Here is a 26,443-nt window from a genome sequence, read left to right on the forward strand (position 1 = left end):
AAATTTGGAGATCTGAGAATGTTAAGAATCACAGCGAAAAGATCTCAAAAGCTTATAGTGATGATCCTGCTGCCTTCTCGTCATGTTGCTGCTAAAGTTTCTGTTTTTCTTTTTTCTTTTTTCTTTTTTCTTTTCTTTCTAGGGAAAAAATGGAAGAAGATTAAGAGGAGAAAAATAAGAATATCTTAGAGGGAAAAAAGGGGATAATGGGAAAAAAACGAGTCAAGTGGATAAAATTTCTGGAAGGGAGATTGATTTTAGTTGATATATATATATATATTCAATCTAACTTTATCTTAAAAAAAAAGAAAGACACGGTGATGCTGTTCCGATCACTGATCAACACCCCACCTCAACAACACTCTTTTACCTCTGTAAAAAGGCCTATGGCCTTGGCGAAGATGACAGACGGGTGGGATGGGATTTTCGTTTTTATATTTTTATTTTTTACAAATTTATTTAAATTAACTCTACATGTCCTCGTCTTATTGGTTGCTCTGTTATGTGAATTACACGCACCTTTTGGGTTTGGGTGACTATAAATTTTGTATCTAAATGACACAGTAAAGTCATAGTTAAAGTGTTCAAATGAAACCTATTTAAGATAAAGTGTTTAAGTGAAATGTGTGGACAACTTTAAGGGGATATCTGACATATTTTGCCTAGTTACAACGATCTTTTACCATGCCTAACTAAATGAAAGAAAGTAAGAGAGAGAGTGGCCGCCTATTTCTTAAATGAAAATAAAGGACTTCCTTATCCTAAAGCTGTCACGGAATGAATCTGGTAACTAATGCCGCCAGAGAGGCTGAGGTGAGTATGGTTGCATCGCCTCCGACAACTTCTTTTGCTTTGTAGCTACGGCTCTTATCCTTCCTAAGTGGTTCATAAGTCTTTCTTAGTTTAGACTTCTAAAGACTGCTTGCGCCCCTTGTTCCTGCTTTAGCCTGTGAGGTATTGCTCTTGTTGTTCTTTTTAGTTTCAAAAAAATGTAAGGAGCGTTACTGAACACCACAAGTTGGATCTGAACCAATGTAAATTCTTCCACTAATAAACTGAGCAAATTACAAACACTAATTGAATAAATTTAACTGGAATCAAAGGACTCTAACACACAAATTCCGTAGCTAATTTTGCCTATTCTACTGCTCTTTAACTACTTTACCTCACCCAATTCACGCTTACGTGCTCCTAACTCGGGTTCCACACATTATTTACTAACTTCCCAAATGTGTCATCCGCGGCCATTTCATTCATAACAACTTGTGATTATCTTCTCGTTTCGAATAAATATGTCCAAAGAAGATATTAAAATTCTACAAAAGACAGCCAAGTAGATTACTGTAGTTCTGCTTTTAAATCATCTCAAATTATGATGTACTAAAACTAATTGCCATATTACAAAAAACTTCAAGCCAACTTACATTGGAAAGGTTTTTGAATCACTGATACTGGAAGTGCACATTTCAAGGGGTAAAACAACAGCATGCACAGCCGTTAAAGCTTGTTTTGCCGAGCTGCATAGCAAGTCATCTTTCCATCTGTACAATTTATGTATACAATCCTACAACAACAAAAAATATATAGAGGTGAACTCGTAAATTCGTGGGCTTTTGTCCTGGATATGAGATACATGCATGGAAGAGAAATTTCTTGGACAAACAAACGACTGATGAAATCAGGTTATATTTACTGCATTCTGTTTTATGATTAAGCTGATAACAGACGTGCACGATATAAGTTAGGAAATTGCTTCTACCAATGCCTTGAAATTTAGTGGCAGATTATCAGTCAACAAAAACAACAACAACCTAGTGAGTTCGCATAATTGGGGTCTGGGGAGGGTAGAGTGTTCGCAAGCCTTACTCCTACCCCGGAGGGGTAGAGAGGTTGTTTCTGAAAGACCCTCGGCTCAAAAAAAGGAAAAGAGACAAGAGAGACAAAATGTTAGAACCATATCAGCAATAACAACAGCATAAGAACAAGTAAATAGATAAGAAAAATAACAAAAACCAGTGAATAAAGCCCGCTATTATGAAAAACGAAAGAATAGTGTGGACACAACAATAATCGGTAGCAGCTTAGGACCCAACATTATCAGACCAGCCTCTCCCATCGACAAACCGTATCAACTACCTCCTATCCTAACACCCTAATGCTCGACCTCCACACCTTCCTATCAAGGGCTATGTCCTCGAAAATCCAAAGCCACGCCATGTCCTGCCTGATCACTTCTCCCCAATACTTCTTAGGCCGCCCTCTCCCTCTTCTCGAACCCGCCAAGGCCAACCGCTCACACCTCCTGATCGGAGCATCTGGGCTTCTCCTTCGCATGTGCCCAAACCATCTAAGTCTCGCTTCCCGCATCACCCACCTTCTCCTTAATATCTTCATTCCTAATCTTATCCATCCTAGTGTGCCCGCACATCCACCTTAACATCTTCATCTCTACTACTTTCATCTTCTGGATATATGAGTTCTTAACTGGTCAGCACTCTGCCCCATATAACATGGCCGGTCTGACCCACCTTGTCATCCACAAGGGTCACACCCACCTTCTCCCTAATATCTTCATTCTTAATCTTATCCATCCTGATCATTTCTCCCTAATACTTCTTAGGTCGCCCTCTCCCTCTTCTCGAACCCGCCAAGGCCAACCGCTCACGCCTCCTGACCGGGGCATCTGGACTTCTCCTTCGCACATGCCCAAACCATCCAAGTCTCGCTTCCCGCATCTTGTCATCCACGGGGGCCACACCTACCTTCTCCCTAATCTCTTCATTCTTAATCTTATCCATCCTAGTGTGCCCGCACATCCACCTTAACATCCTCATCTCTGCTACTTTCATCTTCTGGATATATGAGTTCTTAACTGGTCAGCACTCTACCCCATATAACATGGCCGGTCTGACCACCGCTTTATACAGATTATCAGTGAGATGGAAAAAGAAAAGATTACTAGTGAGGAAATAAAACCAGGTTTTGGAGATAATTAAATTTTGATGAAAATAACCTTGGAGTTAAATATAAAACTGATAGAAAATAATCACAACTGGATGGAGTTGGGGAGCAGAATGGGAGAAATGGGCTAAGAAATCCATTTATTGGCTGTCTCACACAAGAACCTCATACAAGTCCTTTAGATGCATAGACATGATCACATTTTCATAATTCACCTTAATTGTGAGAAAATTGGATTTTCAATTAAAAAAGAAAGGTTCTTTTTCCGCTAAAAATCTTATTTGACCCCCAAGTTTAGTCTGGAAGGAAACAGCAATGAATAAGACAAATCAGCAGCTAAAATACAGATAAAAGATCAAATTCCTGTCTTATGTTCTAGGAAACGGTTGATATAATTTTTTTGAAAAGGAAAAAGGATGATATAGTTAACAGCATAAAAAGTGTATGGCACACAGGACGAGGAAACTTCTCCAAATTCACACCAGAAGTCAATTCTAGTATATGGTTATGACAAGCATAAACAAGAAACTATGAATGGGAAGTTAGCATGGGAAAGAAGAGACAACCTTGTCTTCGAGCAGAAGCACTAGCCTTGTATAAACAAGTTCTTGGAGTCTAGGAAAACATAATCAGATCGGTGCATGTCTCTTCTGTAACTTCCTGGGCACAAGTACTACAAAGAAAGAAAGTTGCTAATTGTGAAAACAATCAAAGAAATGAGATGTTAAATATAAGGCGCAAAAAGATACCTTCGTCCATACTGCAGAAACTTTCGGGGGGGAATATGGAATCAGGGTCAATTGTTTGCTGCAGAGGTAGGGCATTAGCCACACTGAGTTTGCTGCATAAACAAGAAACAACCAATTTTGGTTAAGAAGAATGTTAACAGGTACATAACAAGCTAAATATTACATATGCAGTGCAAAAGCAATGAGGATCTAAGACAGTTAAGGTTATTATTTTCTTTACTGTTTGTAACTATCAAACATAATGATCAGCTTCCAATATAATGTAAAGGAAAACCTGAAGATTTATTGCTTCAGGTGCTAATAAGGAATTAATTTAATCACCTGGACCATGAGGGAACAAATTTTCGAATGGGTAGATCTTCATCCTCATCCTCTTCATCATCGGAGCACTGATAAGGTGAGATCTCATATGATTTCTCTTGACTTTTCTTGGCAACGCATTCAGTGTTTGCATCAGGTTTCCCCAATACACATGTTACCTATGCAAATAAAATGCATGCAAGTGTGAGGACTGAAAGCAAAACTCTATTTATGAACATTGGATCAGACAATATAAAACAAGCCTTCTTTCTATAATTAGTGAAATATAAAATTTTACCTAGGTAAGGCAAGTGTCCCAAATGGATTGTAACCTAACAACTTCAGAATTCTGAAGAATATAGAAAAACGGGCATGCCTAACAGATCCAAGAATACGATGAAAGGCTAGAAGTGGTTTGAGCAGTAGCAGCACAGCGCTTCTTTGTATCTCAATCAGGTAAGTTCTTTATATTTGGCACAATATTGAACTGTCACTAATTCTGTTAGCAGAAAGTGACTAAATAACATAGCCATTTTTTATAAGGAGAAATAACATAGCCATTTTTTATAAGGAGAAATAACATAGCCATTCTTCATCTAGATTATGAACTTGCTATGGGATGCATTGTCTTTTAACTTTCTCCTGTGAAAGTTTCTGTAGAAAATAGAAAAAGGAAGAGGGCAGGACTAGAGTTCAGAGAATACAATATAATGGCTAGGATTGTTTGGGCAGTAGCAGCACACAACCCATTTGCATCAGAAGCAGGTAAGCTCCTTGCCTTTGGCACAATAATAAAAAGTCAACCAATTTTGTAGCATACATAAAAAACGGCTTCAGACCTAAGTCCACTCCTTGCTGAGCACTATTGGATTGTGCTTCTGTATGTCAACTAACTTCACTTTCAGAGTAGAATGACATATGTGAATTGCATATGCATCTCATACATAATATTTTGTGAATGTCTACTAGATAAAGCAAGATCTATCCTTGCAAAATGAACTGGAACTGGCTTCTCTGTGGGATGTGTCTCTCTTTTTCTAATGATGCTTTGCTAGGTTGCTTCTTAACAAAAGTCATGCTGGACTGCAGAGATTAAAGCCTGTCCACTAGAGAAACTTAAAAATGAATTAGATAAATAGAGAAGTAGATACTAAAAGGTAGTGGAAGAGAAAGGAAGAAACAAGGACAAATGAGTATGTAAGGATTGTTGCTGTTTGGTTTACTGCTAATAAAGGAGGAGGCCTTTTCAAGCACACTGGATTCGTTGTTGATGTTTCTGCAGGAAACACTAGCTAGGGAGCACAGTCGGTGCTCTGAGAGTGCCTATTGAAGGATGGCATCTCAAAGTGATAAGTGAAAGAAGACGTGTCAAAACAAAAGCCCCCTGGGATTTTGGAACTCAAATCTTACAATGCAAACAGGGTTACAAGGTATAGATAGCCTAGTTCCTACAGATAGCAGCCAATCATAACTTTTTTCTTGGTGGGGTGGGGATAATATAGTGATGCTGCAGAGAAAAGCAAGTGCACATCGTGGACAATCAGAACTTGTAAAGAACTTAGCTACTGATCAGCTACTAACTAAGACGTTTCTATGGAGATGCATTACCTTTTCATGATCAGTAGAATTGTCAGAAACGTGACATTTTCCTGGTGGTGTCGTTGCTTGAAATGAATCATTTCTCACGGGTTCCACCGGCTTGGGTTCAGTCTCTTGCTTCTTGAAGGTCTTTCCTACTCTTTCTTTCTCTGTTTGACACTTTTCCACGTCACTATTACATTTCTTTTTATCTGTCATCTTTTCGTCCTACAGCAAAAGTAATCAATAATTAGTGCCAGCAGAACAAAACACAAGCAGAAAAGGCAGAATTTTAAACAAGAATGTTGCATACAATAGTGAGAATTCCTTTGCCTTTCTCCGCTCTTTTCGCATGAGTTTTATCCTCATGCTCTCTCTGCTGTCGTCGTGCTTCTTCTACTCGCTTTCTTTTCTTTTCCTTGTCATTTTTCTCTTCTTCTTCCCTCAGCCTTTTCCTTGTTATTGCATCAGCCTCCTTTTTCTTCTTTTCCTCTTCCTTCTTTTTCTTGTGTAATTCCAATTGTTTTGAATTTTCTTGCTCCAACCGTGCCCGCTCATGCTTCATTGCTTCTTTCCTCATCTTACGCTCGTTCTCTTTTTTCTCTTCCAGGCGTTTTGCAGCTTCAGCAGCTTCCAGAGCCTTCACTTTGATGTCTCTCTTTACTGTGGAATAACAGAAAACTTAGTAATTACACCAGTACTATCAAAAGGCATCCCTTGATCATGCACAAGCTTCATTTTGCATAATCTGACTTGGCATGCAGGAGAAAGGGTGGGTGGGAAAAGTTTGCATTACTGATCAAGATAAGCAAAGCTGCAAAGGTGGGGGCAGTAACACGTTGAATCTTCAAGATTGATTTTCTTTGGCTTGCAATATATCATCACAAGGGAATCCAATTCAGTGAAAGAAAACAACTATGCCTCAATCCCATGCAAGCCGAGGTCGCTTGGGGTTGGGTATATCATTTCTGATGTTGCTCCATTAAGCTCATCTATATCCAATATTATACAAAACACAAATAAAAACAAAAGGGACTAAAAGTTCTCTTACTTTCTACTGGCATATAAATCTCTATTAGGACTCACAAGACTCCTAGTAATATTGGACCTATAGTACACATACTAACATGACTAAAAACTTAATCCCAACTAATTGGTGTCACCTAAATAGAACTTTTTCATCCATCATGTCCTACTTTTCTACCTGGAAAATTCAGTGAAAGAAAAAAGCACAAATTCTCACCACCTAGTTTTGATATCTCCAGTGTATCATCAACCAAATGTGATACTCTGCTAAGAAGCTTGTTTTAGTTTTTAAATCCTCATTTATGTTCCTGTAGAATGCAAACATTAAACATCACACTAATAGCCTGTTTGGCCAAGCTTATTTTTTGCCAAAAGTGCTTTTTTTTTTTTTGCCAAAAGCACTTTTGGCCAAAAATTGAGGTGTTTGACCAAGCTTCTCAAAGGAAAAAAAGTGCTTTTGAGGAGAAGCAGAAGCAGTTTTGGAGAAGCAGAAAAAAGTAGCTTCTCTCCAAAAGCAGTTTTTTGAGAAGCACTTTTGAGAAAAATACACTTAGAAGCAGTTTTTTAAAGTTTGGCCAAACACTAATTGCTGCTCAGAAGTGCTTTTCAAACAAATTAGCCAAACACAAACTGCTTCTCACCAAAAGTACTTTTGAGAAAAGCACTTTTGAAAAAAAACACTTCTCAAAATAAGCTGATTTTTGCAGCTTGGCCAAACGGGCTATAAGTAAAGATTGTTATTAACTTCTTCCTATCACACAGTGAAATACCAAAAGCAATCTTTTTGGCAGAGAAAAAGAAGAAAGAAGAAGCTAGTAGCAATCTAGATTCATCCCCCATCAACCACCACGGCACAACCAAAATAAACAGTTGAAGCCTGAAAGTGAGTAAATTCGGAGAATTATACAATGTGCTATTCTCTTACCAGAATAATGAGGTGCTATTATCACATAATCAAAGGCTAATCAGGTATTACCTTGAATACTTCTGAAAGAGCCACTAAAGCTTCAAACTTCAAACTCTCAAATTTCAGGTATAACATACTCAACGGAAAAAAAAAGATATAACATGCCTAAGGCATAGTAGAAGCATGATACTCCATAGAAGAACATAGGAGATGCTACAATGACAACCAAAGGCCAACGACCACTGGCCTTTTTCCGGAGGAAAAAAAAAAAAGGAGAAACCACTGAATTTTCCAATCTCCAAAATCAAAGTCCAGGGAGATCAGATTTATTGATGCAAAACACCACCAAAGTTAATTGTTTAAGTACCACGTTAAGTCATAACAGAAAACTTGATTCACTTTCATCAATATCCTACTATGCTAAGTTCTACCGAGATTAACAAATACTCCCTCCGGTCCACAATAAGTGACCAATTAGCCTTGGGCACACCCATTAAGGAAATACTAAATTTTAGACAAAAATAGTTAGTATGACTAAACTACCCTTAATTAAATGTTGCAGCATAATTTAATGTGAGGAGTAAAAGATTTTTTAGGGATACGTAAGGGTAATTTTGAAAAAACAATTGATGTTTTTCTTGATTATAGACACTTATTTTGGACCAAAATAAAAAGGCAAATTGGTCACTTATTGTGGACCGGAGGGAGTACCATTTAATGCTAGCAAGCATCCTGCCACAAAAGGTCACCAAGATTATTTACAAATTCTTTTTTTCCTCTTTTTATTTTTATAAGGATAGTTCCAAATTTTGCTATAAAAGAAGGGGAAAAATGATATTTTACCTGTACATACAGCAGCTGCTTGTTTCTGTTGGACTAGTGGTATAAATGAAGTCACATTTGAGACAATGTTGTTCTGTCTTGCCCCTTTTTCTGATAGGTTCTGTCTCTCGCTCTTAAAACTGGATTTAGATGATAACTTTTGCCTACTAGACCTCCTAAGGGATTCCTTACCTTGTTTAATTCCTTTTGCACCCATCAAAAAACTCTGTTTCACCTTTGCCCCACTCATATTTTTGAAGCTACTTCCAAGCTTTCTTTTGGCTTTATTATGATGCCCAGTGCAGCTAGCATCTGTCTTAAGAGAATCCAGACTTCCCCTAGCATGAGACCTCTCAGCTTCAGAGATTGAAGCGGGAGGATTCAGATATGAGTCAGTTACATCAGCAAGTGGTAGTCTTTTGACATGACTATTCACTACCGTTGAATCAAATTCATCACAGATTTTACCAGCCACCTCATCTGCAGCCTCATTCTCCTCACTACTATTGGGATCCTCCTCAATTGGGAAACACGTGAGCTCCGGGTTTGAGCTCAAACGCTTCTCTGAACTGGTAGAATGTGACGAGATCCTTTCCCAAAACTTTCCAACAGGAGACTGGTATTGGCTCCCTGACCTCCCTCCAAATTGACATTGGTAAGAAGATTGATAATCAGAACAAGGTATCTCCAGTTTAGAATCATTCACTTCATCCACACAGCTATAACTTGCCCTAAGCTGTTTGTTGACACCCTCCTCCGGAAACAAGGTGCTCCTCAGATCCAGGTGCTCAAGAAGCCCATTAGGTAAAGATTGATATAGATTTTGAGTATGGTGCAACCCAAAAGCAGATGTGAGATGAGATAAGGGTGTATTTGCACTAGCTGATTTGCAGATGCGCTCCAGAATGCTAGCACGCTGAATTGTTGTGCTTGGAAAGTTCAGGTTATCATAGCTGATCCCAAATTGGGCAATATCCATTTCCCCATCTGCTGTTGAGGCATCAATAATGAAACCCTCGAGCACAGGCTTAGATTGATCAGCATCGGTGATATCCAAGTCTTTATTTTGCGGAGAACTGCTAACACATGATTGGGAATATAGGCTCTGGTCTCCAGTATGAGATTTTCTCTCCAAACAAGTCACGTCTTTAGGATTATCCAACTTAACATTCTTTTCAAGGTGCAGCAAGTCTGAAATGTCTTGTTCATCAGAGGATTTTTCAGCATCAGAAAGGAGTTCATGTTCTTCTCCAGTTTCCAGTTCCTTTTCAGCTGGCTCTTTAAACAAACTTGAGACATGAGATACACGTAACAGTTTGTCATCAGAAGAGGAAGCAGATCCGAACTGTTTAAAATGTACCGCATCCTGCAGATAAGTGACATGGCAGAAATTATGTCCTAGAGGAAGTTAAGATAGCCAGCTGAATCATGGCAAAAAGATCGCAATATTATTATAAGCAAAGAAAGGATTCCTAGTTTTTTCTTTACAAGGTGCAATACAGTAGATGATCTTGGCAGTTGATCAGATTTAACAACTTGCCCCTGAAAAAATCAAACTAGACTTGAAGAAATGTGAGTCATCAAACAACCTGAAACACATTAGTCCGCCAAATGGACTTCATGACAAGCAGAATATGGCAGGACTTTACATCTTTCATGCAGTCATTAATTTGCCCTTGAGGTCACAATTGCCAAAGCAAACACACTTAACATGGATAGCTGTTTTTCGGCGCATGGTACTCCTTCCCAGATCTCTCATTCCATCCCCCCCCCCCCACACACACACACACACACAAATAAAGATAATAGTCTGCTAAAAATAAAATCGGGTCTTCCTCTGTTTCTTATCCTTTATTCTCTTCTTTAATGAATCGATCTGACTTGAGCGAATATTTGTGTATTTCAAAACAATTTGTAGGTCGTCCAAACAAGAAAATATTAGTATAACTACAAAAGAGAGGTTTACTTGAAGGTCACGGCTATTATCAGCAATCAATGTGACATGTGCCCCAAACAAAAGACAGTAGATAGTGTAAAGAAATGCATGCAAAAAACCTTTGCTGTAGGTCTGCCTATAATGGAAGAGTCACAGCTATTACCAGAGTGAACATGTGCTTCAAGAAAATAGCAGTAAATGGTAAGAAGAGACATGAAGAAATCTTTCACAGTAGTTCAATTTGTAGTGCAAGATGGAAATTGCAAAATAAGATTTTGTTTCCCAGCTAAACAAATTGGAAAAAGGCAGTGCAATAGGAAATTCTTACTCCTAAACCTCGTCCCATTAAAATATTGTATACGCCAATGAAGTCAACTTGTGTATACAAAAGAATGTGAACATCATTTTAAATATGCAAGGAATAAATTCAATTTAAGTATTGTACCACTTCATTTTGCAGCTTCAACAAGGAACTAATTCCTTCTCCAAAAGAACAATTTTTCTTCTCGGATATACACACATCAGAACTCTTGGCTCTGAAAGGTGTAAGTTCCAAAACACTGTCTGATTGCTCTTGAGTGGTGTTGAAGTTTAAGCTTATAGCATCCATCTGCATGTGATAAAGCTTTGACATTTGAGAGTTTGGACAAACAGAAAAGCATTTAGTTTGCCTATCTTCAATTCTTCTCCTCTTAACTTGTGGCCACGAATCCAGCTTAGCAGATCTGAATCTTCCATCAAACAGCAAGGACTCCCTTGAATTTTCAATTTCACTTGATATGGAAAGATTGAGATTCTGCTCATCATTGCATCCAGATTGTTGAGGACTCCATGTAGGCATGTCATTCTCTTTCTGATGGGAATCCCTATCCATATCGCACTTGACACACACATCTCCATGACTACTTTCACCATCAAAACAATATAAATTTCGATCATTTGGCATACTAGACTCTCTCTTTGTATCTTGGGAAATGGAAGTCAGATCTTCAATTTCAAGTTCCTTCACCAAGCAATCCTGGGAATTGCCAGTCACCTTTTCGGCCATAGTTGAGATGTTATGTGTCGCAGCAGTTTCAGTGTTGGCAACATAAGATGCAGGTAGACAAGCATTCCTGTCACAACTGTTACCTCCCTGTCCAACCATGAGGGAAAAGTTTCAGCCTCAGATAAGCTTATAAGCAATGCATAACTTTCTATAGCTAAGCGAAAATTGAGTAATATGTCAGCAGAACATTGTTCTGCCTGGATACCACAGAAACTTTGTAAATTCTGAGTGTTTACTACTTACAAAACATAGACTACATAAAAGATCAAAAAAATTCATACAAGGAACAACGATTGGACATGCATAATAAAAGAACACGCACTAGAGTTTTTCTTACTGAAATAAAAAACTGCATTGCAAGAAAAGCAGGTTTTAAGCTCAAACAGCTTCTTCACATACCACTTCTTTTTGCAGCTTTGGCGAGGAAGGTGCTCCTTCTCTCAAATGACAGTTTATTTTCTCGGATATACCTGCATTAGAACTCTTGACTCTGAAAGGTGTATGTTCCACAACATTGTCTGATTTTTCTTGAATGGTATTGATGTTTAAGCTTATAGCATCCATATGTATCCGGTAAAGCTTTGACATTTCAGATTTTGGACAATCAGAAAAGCAGTTAGCCTGCTTATCTTCAATATTTTTCCTCTTGACTTGTGGCCATGAATCCATCTTAGAAGATCTGAATCTGCCATCAAACAACGACAGCACCTTTGCATTTTCAATATCACTTGATACGGAGAGATTGAGATTCTCATTATCATTGTGACCAGATTGTAGGGGACTAGACGTATCCAAGTCATTCTCCTTCTGATGGGAATCGCTATCAATGTTGCACTTGATGGTAACATCTCCATCACTGTTTTCACCACTAAAACAAGTTAAATTTGGATCATTTGGCATGCAAGACTGTCTCTTCGCATCTTGGGAAATGAAAGTTGGATCTTCAATTTCAAAGTTCTTTGCCAAGCAATCCTGGGAATCTCCAGTCACCTTTTTAGTCAAACTTGAGATGTAAGGTGCTGCAGCAATTTTGGTGTTGGCAACATAAGATGCAGGTAGACACTGAGCATTCCTGTCACAACTGTTACCTCCCTGTCCAGCCATGGGAGAAAAAGTTCAGACTCAGATAAGGTTGAAACCAATGCTTAACTTTCCCTTGCGAACTAAAAAATGAGTTACACGTCAGCAGAGCATTGTTCTGCCTAGATACCACAAAATTGTGTAAATTCTGTGTGTTACTACTCAAAACAAATACAAACTACATTAAAAATCCAAAAATTTCATACAGGGAATAAATTGATTGAACTTGCATAATAGAGGAGCATGTGTTAGTGCTTTTCCTTCTGAAATAAAAAGTTGTATTGCAAGAAAAGCAGGTTCTAAGCTCAAACAGCTTCTTCATGTAGCAGCCAAAAGAGGGGCCTACACCCCTAATATAAAGAAAGAGGGCAACCATCTACCTTTTCTCCACTTGACTAAAAATTGGAAAGGACTCCAAGGTGTTGCCGAATTATAGAATATCAAGTTCCTATGAGTTACTAGAGTTCCTGCCCAAACTTTGAATGCAAACAATGATGCTAGTGCCACTATTAATTTCAGAGATGACTTACACATCGTTTCTTTGTGTATCAGTCATATATGATGTAGGTCAAAACCAGTACATATCTACCAGAAATATGGCTTGAGTGTAAGTGTTTGATCACATCATGATATAGATACTCTCTTTCAAGTCTTAAGTAAGTCATCCGAATTCAGAACAAACCTAACAAACTCATAACTGAACATAGTTATAAAGAAAAGACAAAGCAAAACACACAAAAATCACCTTAATTAAGTAGTAGATGATCTTCTTTTCCGAATTATTAAATCAAAGCTACTTAATCAGATTCAGAATCTGCAGGCATCCAAAAGTTGGCAAAGTAAAACATATATGCCTACTGAAATACATAGTTCTAAAATTAGGAGCAGCAAAAAGTTTATAAATGTAACTAAATAATATACATCAATCAATTGCAGATCTATCATAAGGACGTCCCGATGCCAAATCAAGAGATCCATACACCATAAAACTGTTAATACACTCCATGATATCCAAAAATAGATAATGAAGCTAAAAAATAAAAATGTAATAATGGATATTAGGACCATATTACTTTGTCATGCAGCTTTTACCAAGATAGCCTGAAGCCAAAAAAGAATGCATGTAAGAAAAACATAAGAGTGAAACATACCACCTCTGCGTGCAGTTCTACCACAGAATTATGTGATTCTTCTAAATTGAGTTTAACATGCTGAGGCTCTGCATCATAATGACCAACATCATTTGACAGTGTCTTATCATCATGCATATAAGGAGATTGCCGAGAACATTGTCTGCCCATTGACTCATATATAGTATTCCCTGATGCAAGATGTCCATTCATGTCTGATACACAGCCATTCATTCCAGTACCAGCAGGGTCTCTGATTTTCAAAGCAAAAGAACTCCCTGGAACGTCGTCTAACTTACTTGAAATTTCCTGCTCGGGTATTGACTGTTCCCAAGAAAATCTGTTATCCACAGGGCTGCCGGACATCTTCTTTTGTGAGGTTGGTTCTAGTGAGGTATTGGAAATATCATCTGTTGGTTTCAAGCTCTTCTCCTCAAAGTTAGGAGTAAAGCTCCTCTTCAGGTTACACTTTTCCATGTCATCAAAGTGAAGTTGTTTCGGCTTCATTGACATAAAACAATCAGGTGAAGGATTGGCAACCAGACATTCCACTCCCACTTCTGGGTCAGAATTGCTGGTTCTAGACCTAAAAGTGGGAGATCCTTCCGTCGCAGCTTCAGTGTTTCCTTGCTGATTATGGGTGTCATTGTTATCAGAGCAAGGGATGATCGATTTACTGCCTGTTGGACAATGAGTTTCGTCATTTTTCATTGGAAGACTTCTCTGAATCAGCAGATATAGAATGGGCACCTTCAGAACCAGCAACAGTGGAAGTTACAGGCTCTGTTGTGACTTCGTTGCCAATGTTATTTTGTGTCTTTTTGCTTTTCTGATCTGATCCAAGAGAAGGTTTAACTGACTTGAATGAACCAGGATTGTCAGATAACACTTCTGATGATCCACCAATTGCTGTAGCAAAAACATCAGTGCTCAACCTATCTGAGAATGCAGATATAGTGGCATGTGAATCATCAACCAGACAAGGCAATTTTTTGGCCATACTCTTGGATCTTGTGATCCTACCACAATAAATGTCATTCTTCTTCTTAGTTTTCAGGCAGCCTTTGACTATTGGCTTGTGAGTATTAGATGTATTAGTCTCTTCCCATGACCTACCTGACACACAACCTGTAGAGCGTGCTTGGGTATGATCATCGTTTTGAACTACGCCAGCAGAACCATCCACTTTAAGAGAATCATTTATACAGTTCAGTTGTTTGGCATTACTTCTGGACCTTGTGACTCTATTTTCAATCCCCTCATGCTGGTGTACTTCTACAAATTCCTTTAATTTGATAGCTTCACTACCAACAGGAAAAGATTCCAACAAGTGGTCTGACTTGTTGGAAAAATCAATTAGTTGAGAAGCAGAGGCAGACAAATTGATACCTTTGGAAGCAAAATTGCAGCTACGTTTGTGGCTTGAAGCTGTAGCAAAAGAGTTATCCACTTTTTTTGTATGACTTTTCTCAGCAACATCAGACAAGCTATCCACTTTTTTTGTATGACTTTTCGCACAGTCAAGTTGCTTCGCAGATGTTTCATGCTTAGAACTCTCACCAGTATGTAAATTGATGTCCCTTTCTTGACCTTCATGATTTCTTTCAGCTGATTCCCTCAACCCGCCACTACCATTACTAACTACACAAGGTTCAGACAATATCTGCAACCCATAATTGAGATTAACTCGTTCAGGAGTAGAGAGACCAATCCCTATAGAGGCAGCATCACAATTTTTCTGCTGACTGGAGCAGCCCTCCACTTCCCCTTGTGCACTATTACGAAGCTGAAGAGCCTTTTGTCTAGACTTAGACCTTTGTATTCTAGCTAGTGACCGGTCTAGATCATTACGATTGTTCTGGAATCTTGTATCTCTCTGATCTAGGGGAGAGTTAACACTTACATCAAGCTCGGGAACACCTTTCAGAGCATATTCCTGGTTATTATCATGATCTACAACTTTATTAGCTGTCCCATCTGCGTGATAAAGGCCTTTGTCGGAAGTATGAATCTCGGAGAATGTTCCATGAGACAGATCTTCGTTGTCATCTGTGACAACTGGCCTCTTGTTCAATGAGCAACGAGCACTAGCATGGCGCACAGTAGGTGGCCGTGGTCGTGGAACTAAAATTTCAGAAATCAGCTCTTCTTTGTTCAGCTCTGGAAAAAAATGAGAGAGAAGAGAGAGAGAGATCTAAGTGTTCCTTCAACCAAGCCAAAACATGAAACTATCGAAGTGTAGAAATTAGCAATTGAAAGTTTCAAATGTAAATTTATTAAGGGAAAAGAAGACATTTTTTTTGGTTAAATTGTGGTTTTCTTTATAATTTGGGTTTGAAAACCAGCAAGACCACAAAAAGGACATACACAAGCACATTTTAGCTGTACCGAACAGAAGAAAAAGGGGAAGAGTGAAGAAACATGAAAAACCTAAACTTATATTTTTTGTGAACGTGTGGGGCCAACTCTTAGGACCAACTACAGCCTTCGAAACTCGGGGATAATGGGACCGCTCCTCTAGCTTCTCCACTTAACTACCAGGTTCAGTTGGCATGGCGCAGGGCTCGAACCTGTGACCTAAGTCACAAGTCCCTCAACCTTTACCCCTTGAACTAAGCCCTGGGGGCACATGAAAATCCTTAACTCTTTGCTGTTCGAATTTCAAAAGTTCCATTTACAATAGATAAATGAGGTAACTTATCAATCATTATATTTATCCGGAACGATAAATACTACGCTTTTACCACGTCGTACAGTAAAAACGATTCTACTGTTGAATTTCCTACAAAAGAAAATTAATATTTAACTATGTATATGGAAGTCGAGCCAAAGGCAATGGTTGAACTGAATCCTATACTTGCATTCGCCTAATTGGGTCACAACGGAACCCTAGAAAAGTGGAACAGCAGAAATTGGCATATATATACAAGCAAAAGCTTGAAATGAAAAATTACCTTGAGGATTTGACGACTGGTGATTATTCAAGAGCCATGGAGGAGGAGTAATTCCTTCGATTATAAGTTTAGAAGCGAGGTGTTGGCTATACAGGTCGGTTTGTTGCTTGACTTGTTCGATGATCCGATTCTTCCTCTCGAAGATTTGTACGAACAGATTCTCCACCGTGGACATGTTCATCCCAAACGACACCGCATTACCGTCGAATCTACGCCGTCCGGTAACTCTGTGGAGGGGGGAGGGGGGAGTGTAGAGAGAGTGAACGTTTGAGGAAGAGGAATGGGGCGAGATCACTTTGGCGTGAGCGCGGATGGCATTTTCAAATTTTGCTGAATACCGAACGACGTCGTAGGCTCCTATCCTCAGAGTAATAAATGGCATCGGGCAAATGCTTTCTACAATTGGTATAATCCCTTACACCTTCTTTGGATGGTTGTTTCGTAATGAATTCCTTCTATTTTGTATTGCATATTATTATACTATAATATTTTAAATATAATATTTAAATAAATTATATAATTTAATATTATCCAATAATTGATAAGTCTTCTAAATATCCGTAATTGTTGTAAATATTTTATTTATTAATAGTTCTCATAAAAATAATTTAAGACAAAACATATTAACTTGCTAATTAGGTTCCTTCAAATCGTCTCTGTTACTATTTAAAAGAAAATATATTTTTTTGCAAATAGGAGCGAAACAAAAGAATATAAAAAGACAAATACCTTATTTTTTGTATTTATGTTTTTGTCTCGAAGCAAAATAAGTTTCTTTCATATTAAATTTCCGAAAATTTGAAGAGCAAATAAATATTTTTCTTCTTAAAAAACTATTATTTCCCACGAAGGTAAAAATATATAAATAAAATGATAAGGTAAATTTGGTTTGGAGAGGGGTTTCTTGATATCGAGGTCCGAAGGGAATTTTGAGATTGGGAATAATTCTATAATGTCATTTAAGACTTGCACGCAAAATTTGGTGTCAATCCGAATAGTCTAAGCATGATTCGACGCATCCAGAGCGATTTACAAACTTGAAGCTCAAAGTTTGATTCAATTTAGTTTTGGGGTGTGATTCTTGGTTTAGTTGATATTTTATGCGTTTCTAGAGTTCGAGCAAGTCCGTATTATGTTTATAGACTTGTTGGAGTTATTAGACGAGGTCACGAGGGGCTCGGGTGCGTTTCGGACTACCCAGAGTTGAGATGAAACACACCAGATTTGCTGCTTCTGGCTTCCTTCTTCATGAACGCGATCGCATCCTCGCGTTCGCGATGAAGGATTTGGGGTGTTGTAGCTGGGAAACTTTTGCCCTTCGCGTTCGCATGCTAAGGATCGCAATTGCGGAGGTCTGGGTCCTCTAACCTTCGCGCTCGAGTGGCCTGGCTCGCGTTCGCGCAAAGCAGGCTTAACTGGTGGCTGTTGTTGACACTTTGCGTTCGCGAAGTAGCCCTTGCGTTCGCGTAGGGTAGGCCATGTGAGCCTCCGCAATCGCGAGGCTCCTGTCGCGTTCGTGTTGAGTAAGCTTTCTGGGCCTGAACCATTTGCCTTCGCGATCCCGAGGCCTCTTCCGCGATCACGAGGCCTATTCCGCGATGCGAAGAAGGCAAACCTAGCAGTGAACTTTTTAAAAACGGGACTTAGGTCATTTTAGCTCATTTGTTCCATTGTGATGCGATTTTTAGAGCTCTTGGATAGGGGGTTTCACTTAGCACTTTGAGGTAAGTAATTTCTAAACCATGTGAGTTAAATACATAGTTTATGGGTAAATTATAGCATGTAAATTAGTGAAAATTATGGGTTTAGGTGAAAACCTAGGGTTTTGCTAAAAATGAGATTTAACCACGAATTTTGTTATGTAATTTAGTAGAAATCATATATTATGTTCCTTAGGTTATGGGTAACAACTTCCTTTAAAAAATTTCGGAATCCGAGCATGTGGGCCCGGGGGTGAATTTTATTAATCTTGCAATTTAGGTTGGGTAATCACTTAAATGGAGAAATTATGAACTTTGGAGTATAGATTGATTAGTTTATGTAATATTTGACTAGTTTCGAGTCGTTCAGCGTCAAATTTGGAGATTTGGGATTGAACTTGAAAGTAGACTTGAGACGAGATAAGTCTTCTTTCTAACCTTGTAATAGGAAAATTTCCCCATATGTGAATTGGATTATAAATAAGACTAATTGTGGGGACTACTTACGCACGAAGTGACGAGAGTCCGTGCATAGCTACTATTCTTATTATGTCAGGGTATTTTAGGTTTACACCATGCTTTGTGAACACTGTTATTTGATGAATCTGTAATAACTGGAATTAAGTTGAGAACTTCTAAGGATTTAAAGCTTCAAGTTGAATTGTTTTTTTTCTTAAAGAAAGGAATTTAAGAAAGAATTTGATTTAAATGATTAAATTTATATTTGATCGCGTCACATGAATGATTCATGAGCGGGATGAATAGATGCATCTATGGTTTGCGCTGTTCAACCCTCCGGCAGTGCACATTTTATTATTATGTTGGATCGGGCCATACGACCTCGGCATAACTTGTGCATGTTATTTATTTAGAACTTTATGTGATTTGTACTGCTTTAATGCCTTGAATGTAAATTGTTAAATGATATGACTCAAATTGACATTATATTTATGAAAGAAGAACTTGTCATTTCCTGATATTTACCGTCGGTATTTTTTTATGATTTTCATGCTTAGCATAACACTTTAATCATAATATTGTTGGCCCTAGTAAGTGTCAAGTCGACCCCTCGTCACTACTTCTTCGAGGTTAGACTGGATACTTATTGGGTACATATTGTTTATGTACTCATACTACGCTTCTATACTTAATTGTACAGGATCTAAGGTAGGCGCATCTAGTTATCCACCAGGCGCGCATACTTGATTCGGACTGAGACTTACGATGAGCTGCCCCATTTCTAGCCGTTCAGCAACATGCCGGAGTTTCTCTTTTGCTTGTATCTGTCTACTCTATTTCAGACAGTAGGATAGTCATATTTTGTATATTCTACTAGTTGCCCACACACTTGTGACACTAGATCTTGGCACATATTAATAGACTTGATTTTTGAGGTTGTATTCCTGTAATTATGATTTTTTTAGTTATTTCCGTTTTAGTTGCCTTAAAAATCCGTTAAATATCGAATGTTTTAAATTTAAGTTAAGTTAGATGTTGGGATTGTTTCATAAAATAAATGGGAACTCACTAGTTGATCAGTGTTGGCTTGCCTAACAACGGTGTTGGGTGCGATCACAACCTATAATGGAATTTGGGTCGTGACAATATGGTATCAAAGCACTAGGTTCACGTAGGTCTTACAAGTGATGGACAAACCTCATAGAGTCTTGCGGATCGGTACAGAGACGTTCGTACTTATCTTCGAGATGTTATAGGGTGTTAGGAAACTACTCTTTATTCATCTTCTATCGTGAAGTTGATGGTATACTAAATTTCCTTCTTCTATTATCTCACAGATGGTGAGGACGCGTTCGGATGACGTTCCATACCTGGAAGGAGTTGCACCCCCCCGTTACTAGAGGCAGAGGCCGGGGGAGGGCACCGACCTGAGGTAGGGGACGAGGGCATCCCAAAGTTGCCTAGTTGCACCACCAGTGGATCATGTAGATGATCTCGTTATTGAGGAGCAGGGCGAGGTGCCCACAACACAGCCAACCTCGATAGATTTTATGATAGAATTGGGCTTTCAGGAGGTCATGGGCCATATGCTGGGGTTCATGGATTCTATGACCCATGCTGGTTTATTTCCAGTAGACTCGGCCACATCTCAAGCAGCAGGGGGAGCACAGACCCCTACTACTCAGGCTCCTAGGCATGCAGTCGTAGTGTATCAGACTCCGGGCACACTACCCATGGATGGGGTCTAGCCAGTTGCAGCAGTGGCACCTGAAGCCAGACCATCTGCGGACGGCGATCATCAGAAGTTATTGGACAAATGGACTAGGCTACCCCCTCTTGTCTTCGGAGGTGAGTGTCATGAGGATGCCTAGGATTTCATTGATAGGTGCAGGGACAGACTGCACAACCTAAGGATATTTTAGTCTCATGGGGTTGGCTTCACCACTTTCCACCTTGAGGGCAGGGCCCGTAGATGGTGACAGTCTTATGTTTTTGGCAGACCAGCAGGTTCCCCTCCCATTACTTAGGGCTAGTTCACACATCTTTTCTTAGATATGTATATTCCACCCTCCGAGAGGGAAGAGTTGCGGTATCAATTTGAGCAATTTAAGTAGGGTCAGATGTCAGTGACCGACTATGAGGTGAGGTTTTCTGAGTTGTCTCTCCATGCACTCATGATACTTCCTATTGATGCAAAGAGAGTGCGGAGATTTATTGCGGGGTTGCACTCCGGTATTAGGGCTAACATGGCCCGAGAGGTTGAGATGAGGACTTCTTATCAGCTAGTAATGGAGATTACTTGGAGGATTGAGGGCTACCGTCATAGGGGTAGAGAGTAGATACAGCAAGACAAGAGGGCCCATTTTCTTGGAGAGTTCAGAGGTGCCCCGGTTAGGGGTAGAGGTCAGTTTGGGAGGGGTCAGCCTAGCAGGCCCCCATATTCAGCACCACCACCTCCTCGAGGTGCTCCAACGCGCCCCTATTTCAGCACCATACCAGAGAGTTCTTACCGCCCGCCAGCCATTCAGAGTTTTTCTAGTGGGTATTCAGGCCATGCTAGAGAGTTCATACCGCCCGTCAGCCATTCAGGGTTCTTCTAGTGGGTATTCAGGCCATCAAGGCCAGACGTTGGGACAATAGTCTAAGGTACCGAGAGGTTGTTATGAGTGTGAAGATCGGGGTCACATGAAAAGGACTTACCCCAGACTTCGGGGCAAGGTAGTGCAGTAGGGCCATCAGTCTATGATTTCAGCACCGGTTTTCCGGCCGCCCAGAGGCGAAGGGCAGGCTGGTAGGGGTCGTCCTAGATATGGAGGCCATGTAAGGGGAGTTCAGCCAGCTATTACTCAATCAGGTGGAGGCCAGCCAGCACTTCAGCTAGATTCTATGTTTTTCCGGCTAGACCAGATACGGTGGCCTCAAATGTCGTGATCACATGTATTATTTCTATCCGCGGTAGGGATGTTTCGGTATTATTTGATCCATGGTCCACCTATTCATATGTGTCATCTCTGTTTACTCATTTTCTGGATATTCCTCATGAGTCCTTGGGTACTCTTGTTTATGTGTCCACTCCTGTTGGTGATTCTGTGGTTGTGGATCAGATCTATCGGTCCTTTGTGGTTACGTTCTGTGGTTGCGAGACTAGAGAAAACCTTCTGTTACTTGATATAATTGACTTTCAGGTCATCATGGGCATGGACTGGTTATCCCCATATCACTCCATCCTAGATTGTCATGCCAATACTGTTACTTTAGCGATGCCAGAGTTGCCGAGGTTGGAGTGGAAGGGTTCCTTCATTAGTACATATGTTCGGGTTATCTCTTTTCTGAAGGCTCAACATATGGTCGAGAAGGGTTTTTGGCTTATCTAGCTTATGTTCGGGACACCACCGCAGAGTCTCGGATGATTGATATAGTGTCGGTAGTCCGGGAGTTTGTCGATGTGTTCCCTTCTAACCTTCCAGGCATGCCACCCGATCGTGATATTGATTTTTGTATTGATTTGGCTCTAGGCACTCAGCCTATATCTATTCTACTGTATCGTATTGCTCCGAAGGAGTTGAAAGGGTTGAAGGAGCAGCTTGAGGAGTTGTTAACAAAGGGGTTTATGAGACCAAGTATATTACCTTAGGGTACACTAGTATTATTTGTGAAGAAGAAAGATGGGACTATGCAGATGTGCATTGATTACCGCCAGTTGAACAAGGTCACCCCATCAAGAACAAGTACTCGTTGCCGCGTATCGATGATTTGTTTGACCAGTTGCAGTTTCACGGTGTGCATGTTTCCATCATATCAGATAGAGGCCCTCAGTTCACTTCCCATTTTTGGAGAGCCGTACAGAGTGAGTTAGGGACCCGCGTAGAGCTCAGCACAACATTTCATCCACAGACTGACGGGCAGTCAGAACGGACAGTTTAGATCTTGGAAGACTTGCTCGGGGCATATGTGATTGACTTTGGAGGGCAGTGGGACCAGTTCTTGCTTTTGGCCAAGTTTGCTTACAATAACAGTTATCAATCCAGCATCGAGATGGCTCCATTTAAGGCCTTGTATGGTCGGCGATATCGTTCTCCCATCGGGTGGTTTGAGCCCCGCGAGGCTAGGTTATATGGTACGGATTTGGTGAAAGATGCCTTAGAAAAGGTGAAGTTGATCCAAAAGCGACTTCGCACAGCACAGTCCAAATAGAAGAGTTACGCGGATTAGAAGGCGCGGTATGTATCATTTATGGTCGGCAAGAAGGTTCTCTTGAAAGTCTTGCCGATGAAAGGTATTATGAGGTTCGGGAAGAAGGGCAAGTTGAGCCCTAGGTTTATAGGCCTATTTGAGGTGTTGAGGCGAGTTGGGGAGGTTGCTTATGAGCTTGCTATACCTCCCAACTTATCAGGAGTTCATCCGGTTTTTCACGTGTCTATGTTCCAGAGGTACCACGCCGACTTGCCACATGTGTTGGACTTCAGCACTATTCAGCTAGATGAGAGCTTGGGTTATGAGGAGGAGCCAATTGCTATTATTGATAGACAGGATCGCCAGTTGAGATCCAAGAGGATTTCTGCGGTAAAGGTTTAGTGGAGGGGCCAACTAGTCGAGGAGGCGACCTGGGAGTCCAAGGAGGACATGCTGAGCAAATACCCACACTTATTCAACACTTCATGTATGAATCTAAACCCGTTAGAGGACGAACGTTTGTTTAAGAAGTGGAGAATGTAACGATGAACCCTGTTCCCCTAAATAAGACTTCTAGTTCTTGCTTTTACTGATTTAGACTTGCGGGGATGGTTGGTTCGGAATTTGGAAGAGTTTGGGTTGAAATCGAAACACTTATTGGTTCCTTAAAGTTGGCTTAAAAGGCCAAGTTTGATTTCGGTCAACATTTTGAGTAAATGATCTCGGAATCAGGATTTGAAGGTTCTAACAGGTTCATATGATGATTTTAGACTTGGCCCTATGCTCGGATCGGGTTTTGGATGACACGGGAGCGTTTTGGAGCCTAATAGTGAAATTTGGTTCTTGAAGGTTTTTAGAAGTTCTTTAAATTTGGTTTGGAACGGGCCTTTTGTGATGTCAAGCTCCAAACAGAATTCCGAGACTGGGAATAGTTCTGTAATGTCATTTAAGACTTGCACGCAAAATTTAGTGTCAATCCGAGTAGTCTAAGCATGATTCCACGCGTTCGGAGCGATTTAGAAACTTAAAGTTCAAAGTTTGATTCAATTTGGTTTTTAGGTGTGATTCTTGGTTTTGTTGTTATTTTACGTGTTTTGAGAGTTAAATCAAGTCCGTATTATGTTTATAGACTTGTTGGAGTTGTTGGAAGGGGTCCCAAGGAGCTCAGGTGCATTTCGGACCACCCGGAGATGAGATGAAACACACCAGATTTGCTGCTTCTGGTTTCCTTCTTCGCGAACGCGATCACATCCTCACGTTTGCGATGAAGGATTTGGGGTAATGTGGCTGGGAAGCTTTTGCCCTCCACGTCACATGCTGAAGATCGTGTTCGCGGAGGTCTAGGTCCTCTAGCCTTCGCGTTCGCGAGGCCTGGCTCACGTTCGCGTGGAGGAGGCTTAGCCGGTGGCCGCTATTGACTCTTCCCATTCGCGAAGTAGCCCTCGCGTTCATGTAGGGTAGGCCATGTGAGCCTCCGCGATCGCGAGGCTCCTGTCGCATTCGCGTTGAGTAAGCTTCCTAGGTCTGGACCGTTTGCCTTCGCGATCGCGAGGCTTCTTCCGCAACCGCAAAGAAGGCAGACCTGGGAGTGAACTTTTTAAAAACGGGACTTAGGCCATTGTAGCTCATTTCTTCCAAAGTGGTGCGATTTTTGGAGCTCTTGGAGAGGGGATTTCACTTAGCACTTTGAGGTAAGTAATTTCTACACCATGTTAGTTAAATACATAGTTTATGGGCAGACATATAAATTAGCAAAAATCATGGGTTTAGGTGAAAACCTAGGGTTTTACTAAAAATGAGATTTAACCATACCATGTTAAATTATAGGGGTATCAAGTTACTTAGTCATATCATGAAAGTCTGGGAGAGGGTGGTGGAGGTGAGGGTGAGGAAGACGACATCTATATCCGACAATCAGTTTGGGTTCATGCCGGGTCGCTCCACTACGGAAGCTATCCACCTTATTAGGAGGTTGGTGGAACAGTACAGGGATAAGAAGAAGGATCTGCACATGGTATTTATTGACTTGGAGAAAGCGTATGACAAGGTCCCCATGGAGGTGCTCTGGAGATGTCTTGAGGCAAAGGGCATGTCGATAGCCTACATAAGAGCAATCAAGAACATGTATGATGGAGCTAAGACTAAGGTTAGGACTGTGGGAGGCGACTCAAAGCATTTCCCGGTTGTTATGAGATTACACCAAGGCTCTACACTTAGCCCATTCTTATTTGCCTTGGTGATGGATGCATTGACGCACCATATTCAAGGGGATGTGCCATGGTGTATCTTATTTGTTGATGACATAGTTCTAATTGATGAGACGAGGGTTTGTGTTAACGAGAGATTTGAGGTTTGGAGACAGAACCTCGAGTCTAAGGGTTTCAAATTGAGCAGGTCTAAGACAAAGTACCTGGAGTGCAAGTTTAGCGCTGAGTCGAGGGAAGTAGGCAGAGACGTGAGGCTTGGATCACAGATCATCCCCAAGAGAGATAGCTTCAAGTATATTGGGTCGATTATCCAGGGGAACGGAGAGATCGACGAGGACGTCACTCACAGTATAGGGACGGGCTGGATGATATGGAGGCTTGCATCTGGAGTCTTGTGTGACAAGAAAGTGCCACCGATTCTCAAAGGTAAGTTTTATAGATCTGCGGTTATACCGACCATGTTGTATGGGGCAGAGTGTTAGCCGGTTAAGAACTCCTATATCCAGAGGATGAAGGTAGAAGAGATGAGGATGTTGAGGTGGATGTGCGGGCGCACTAGGATAGACAAGATTAGGAATGAAGATATTCGGAAGAAGGTGGGCGTGGCCCCTGTGGATAACAAGATGTGGGTAGCAAGGCTCAGATGGTTCGGGCACGTGCGGAGGAGAAGCCCCGATGCTCCGGTGAGGAGGTGTGAGCGGTTGGTCGTGGTGGGTACGATAAGAGGTAGAGGGAGTCCTAAGAAGTATTGGGGAGAGGTGATCAGGCAGGACATGGTACGACTACAGATTTCTGAGGACATGGCCCGTGATAGGAAGGTTTGGAGGTCAAGCATTAGGGTTGTAGGTTAGGGGGTAGTAGAATTTTCCTTACTTCATACCGGGGGTGAGGCGGAGTTGGATTAGGGTTGATCTTAGATGGCTTGCAGTTTATGTTGAATTTACACTCTCATTGCTGTTTATCTTAGCCCCAGGCCTTAGTTACAGGTTACTGTTATTGCATGTCATTTATCGTTTGGTTGTTATGTTTCTATTACTATTATGGTTTCTACTGGAGTTACTAATGAATTATCTTTTCTTGTTTTCTAAGCTGAGGGTCTATCGAAAACAACATCTCTGCCCTATCGGGGTAGGGGTACGGTCTGCGTATACATTACCCTTCCCAGACCTCACTTTGTGGGATTTTACTTGGTAGTTGTTGTTGTTGTTGTTGAGATTTAACCACAAAATTTGTTATAGAATTTTGTAGAAATCATATATTTATGTTCCTTAGATTATGGGTAACAACTTCATTTAAAAATTTACAAAATTCGAGCATATGGGCCCGGGGGTGAATTTTATGAATCTTGCAATTTAGGTTGGGTAATCACTTAAATAGGAGAATTGTGAACGTTTGAGCATAGATTGATTAGTT

General features: G+C 40.4%; 1 protein-coding gene across 2 annotated transcripts; it reads right to left on the reverse strand.

The window, feature by feature from the left end:
• Positions 1–1,215: 1,215 nt before the first annotated feature.
• LOC107767707 (uncharacterized) lies at positions 1,216–16,784 on the reverse strand. Of its 2 annotated transcripts, none has more exons than XM_016586793.2 (11): positions 16,492–16,784; positions 13,559–15,697; positions 11,727–12,419; positions 10,725–11,414; positions 8,365–9,709; positions 5,902–6,251; positions 5,619–5,816; positions 4,032–4,189; positions 3,711–3,802; positions 3,528–3,634; positions 1,216–1,564 (listed from the first exon to the last, which is right to left on the reverse strand). In XM_016586793.2, exons 2-10 carry the CDS (start codon positions 14,246–14,248, stop codon positions 3,591–3,593), a joined length of 4,260 nt encoding a protein of 1,419 aa, XP_016442279.2. In that variant the 5' UTR covers positions 14,249–15,697; positions 16,492–16,784; the 3' UTR covers positions 1,216–1,564; positions 3,528–3,590. The 2 variants fall into 2 exon arrangements, with proteins under 2 accessions (XP_016442279.2, XP_016442281.2); XM_016586795.2 differs by having other exon boundaries at positions 13,562–15,697; positions 16,492–16,781.
• Between the last annotated feature and the right edge of the window lie 9,659 nt (positions 16,785–26,443).

This window comes from Nicotiana tabacum, chromosome 10 (genome assembly GCF_000715075.1).
Source record: "Nicotiana tabacum cultivar K326 chromosome 10, ASM71507v2, whole genome shotgun sequence".
NCBI lineage: Eukaryota > Viridiplantae > Streptophyta > Magnoliopsida > Solanales > Solanaceae > Nicotiana > Nicotiana tabacum.

Bases quoted from the DNA above. Each gene is read 5' to 3' on its own strand.
- LOC107767707 (XM_016586793.2), bottom strand. From the start codon at position 14,248: ATGAAAAATGACGAAACTCATTGTCCAACAGGCAGTAAATCGATCATC. The intron at 12,420-13,558 runs GTATGTTTCACT...ATGGCTGGACAG, and splicing joins TAGAACTGCACGCAGAGGTG to GGAGGTAACAGTTGTGACAG. The intron at 4,190-5,618 runs GTAATGCATCTC...TTATTTGCATAG, and splicing joins ATTCTACTGATCATGAAAAG to GTAACATGTGTATTGGGGAA.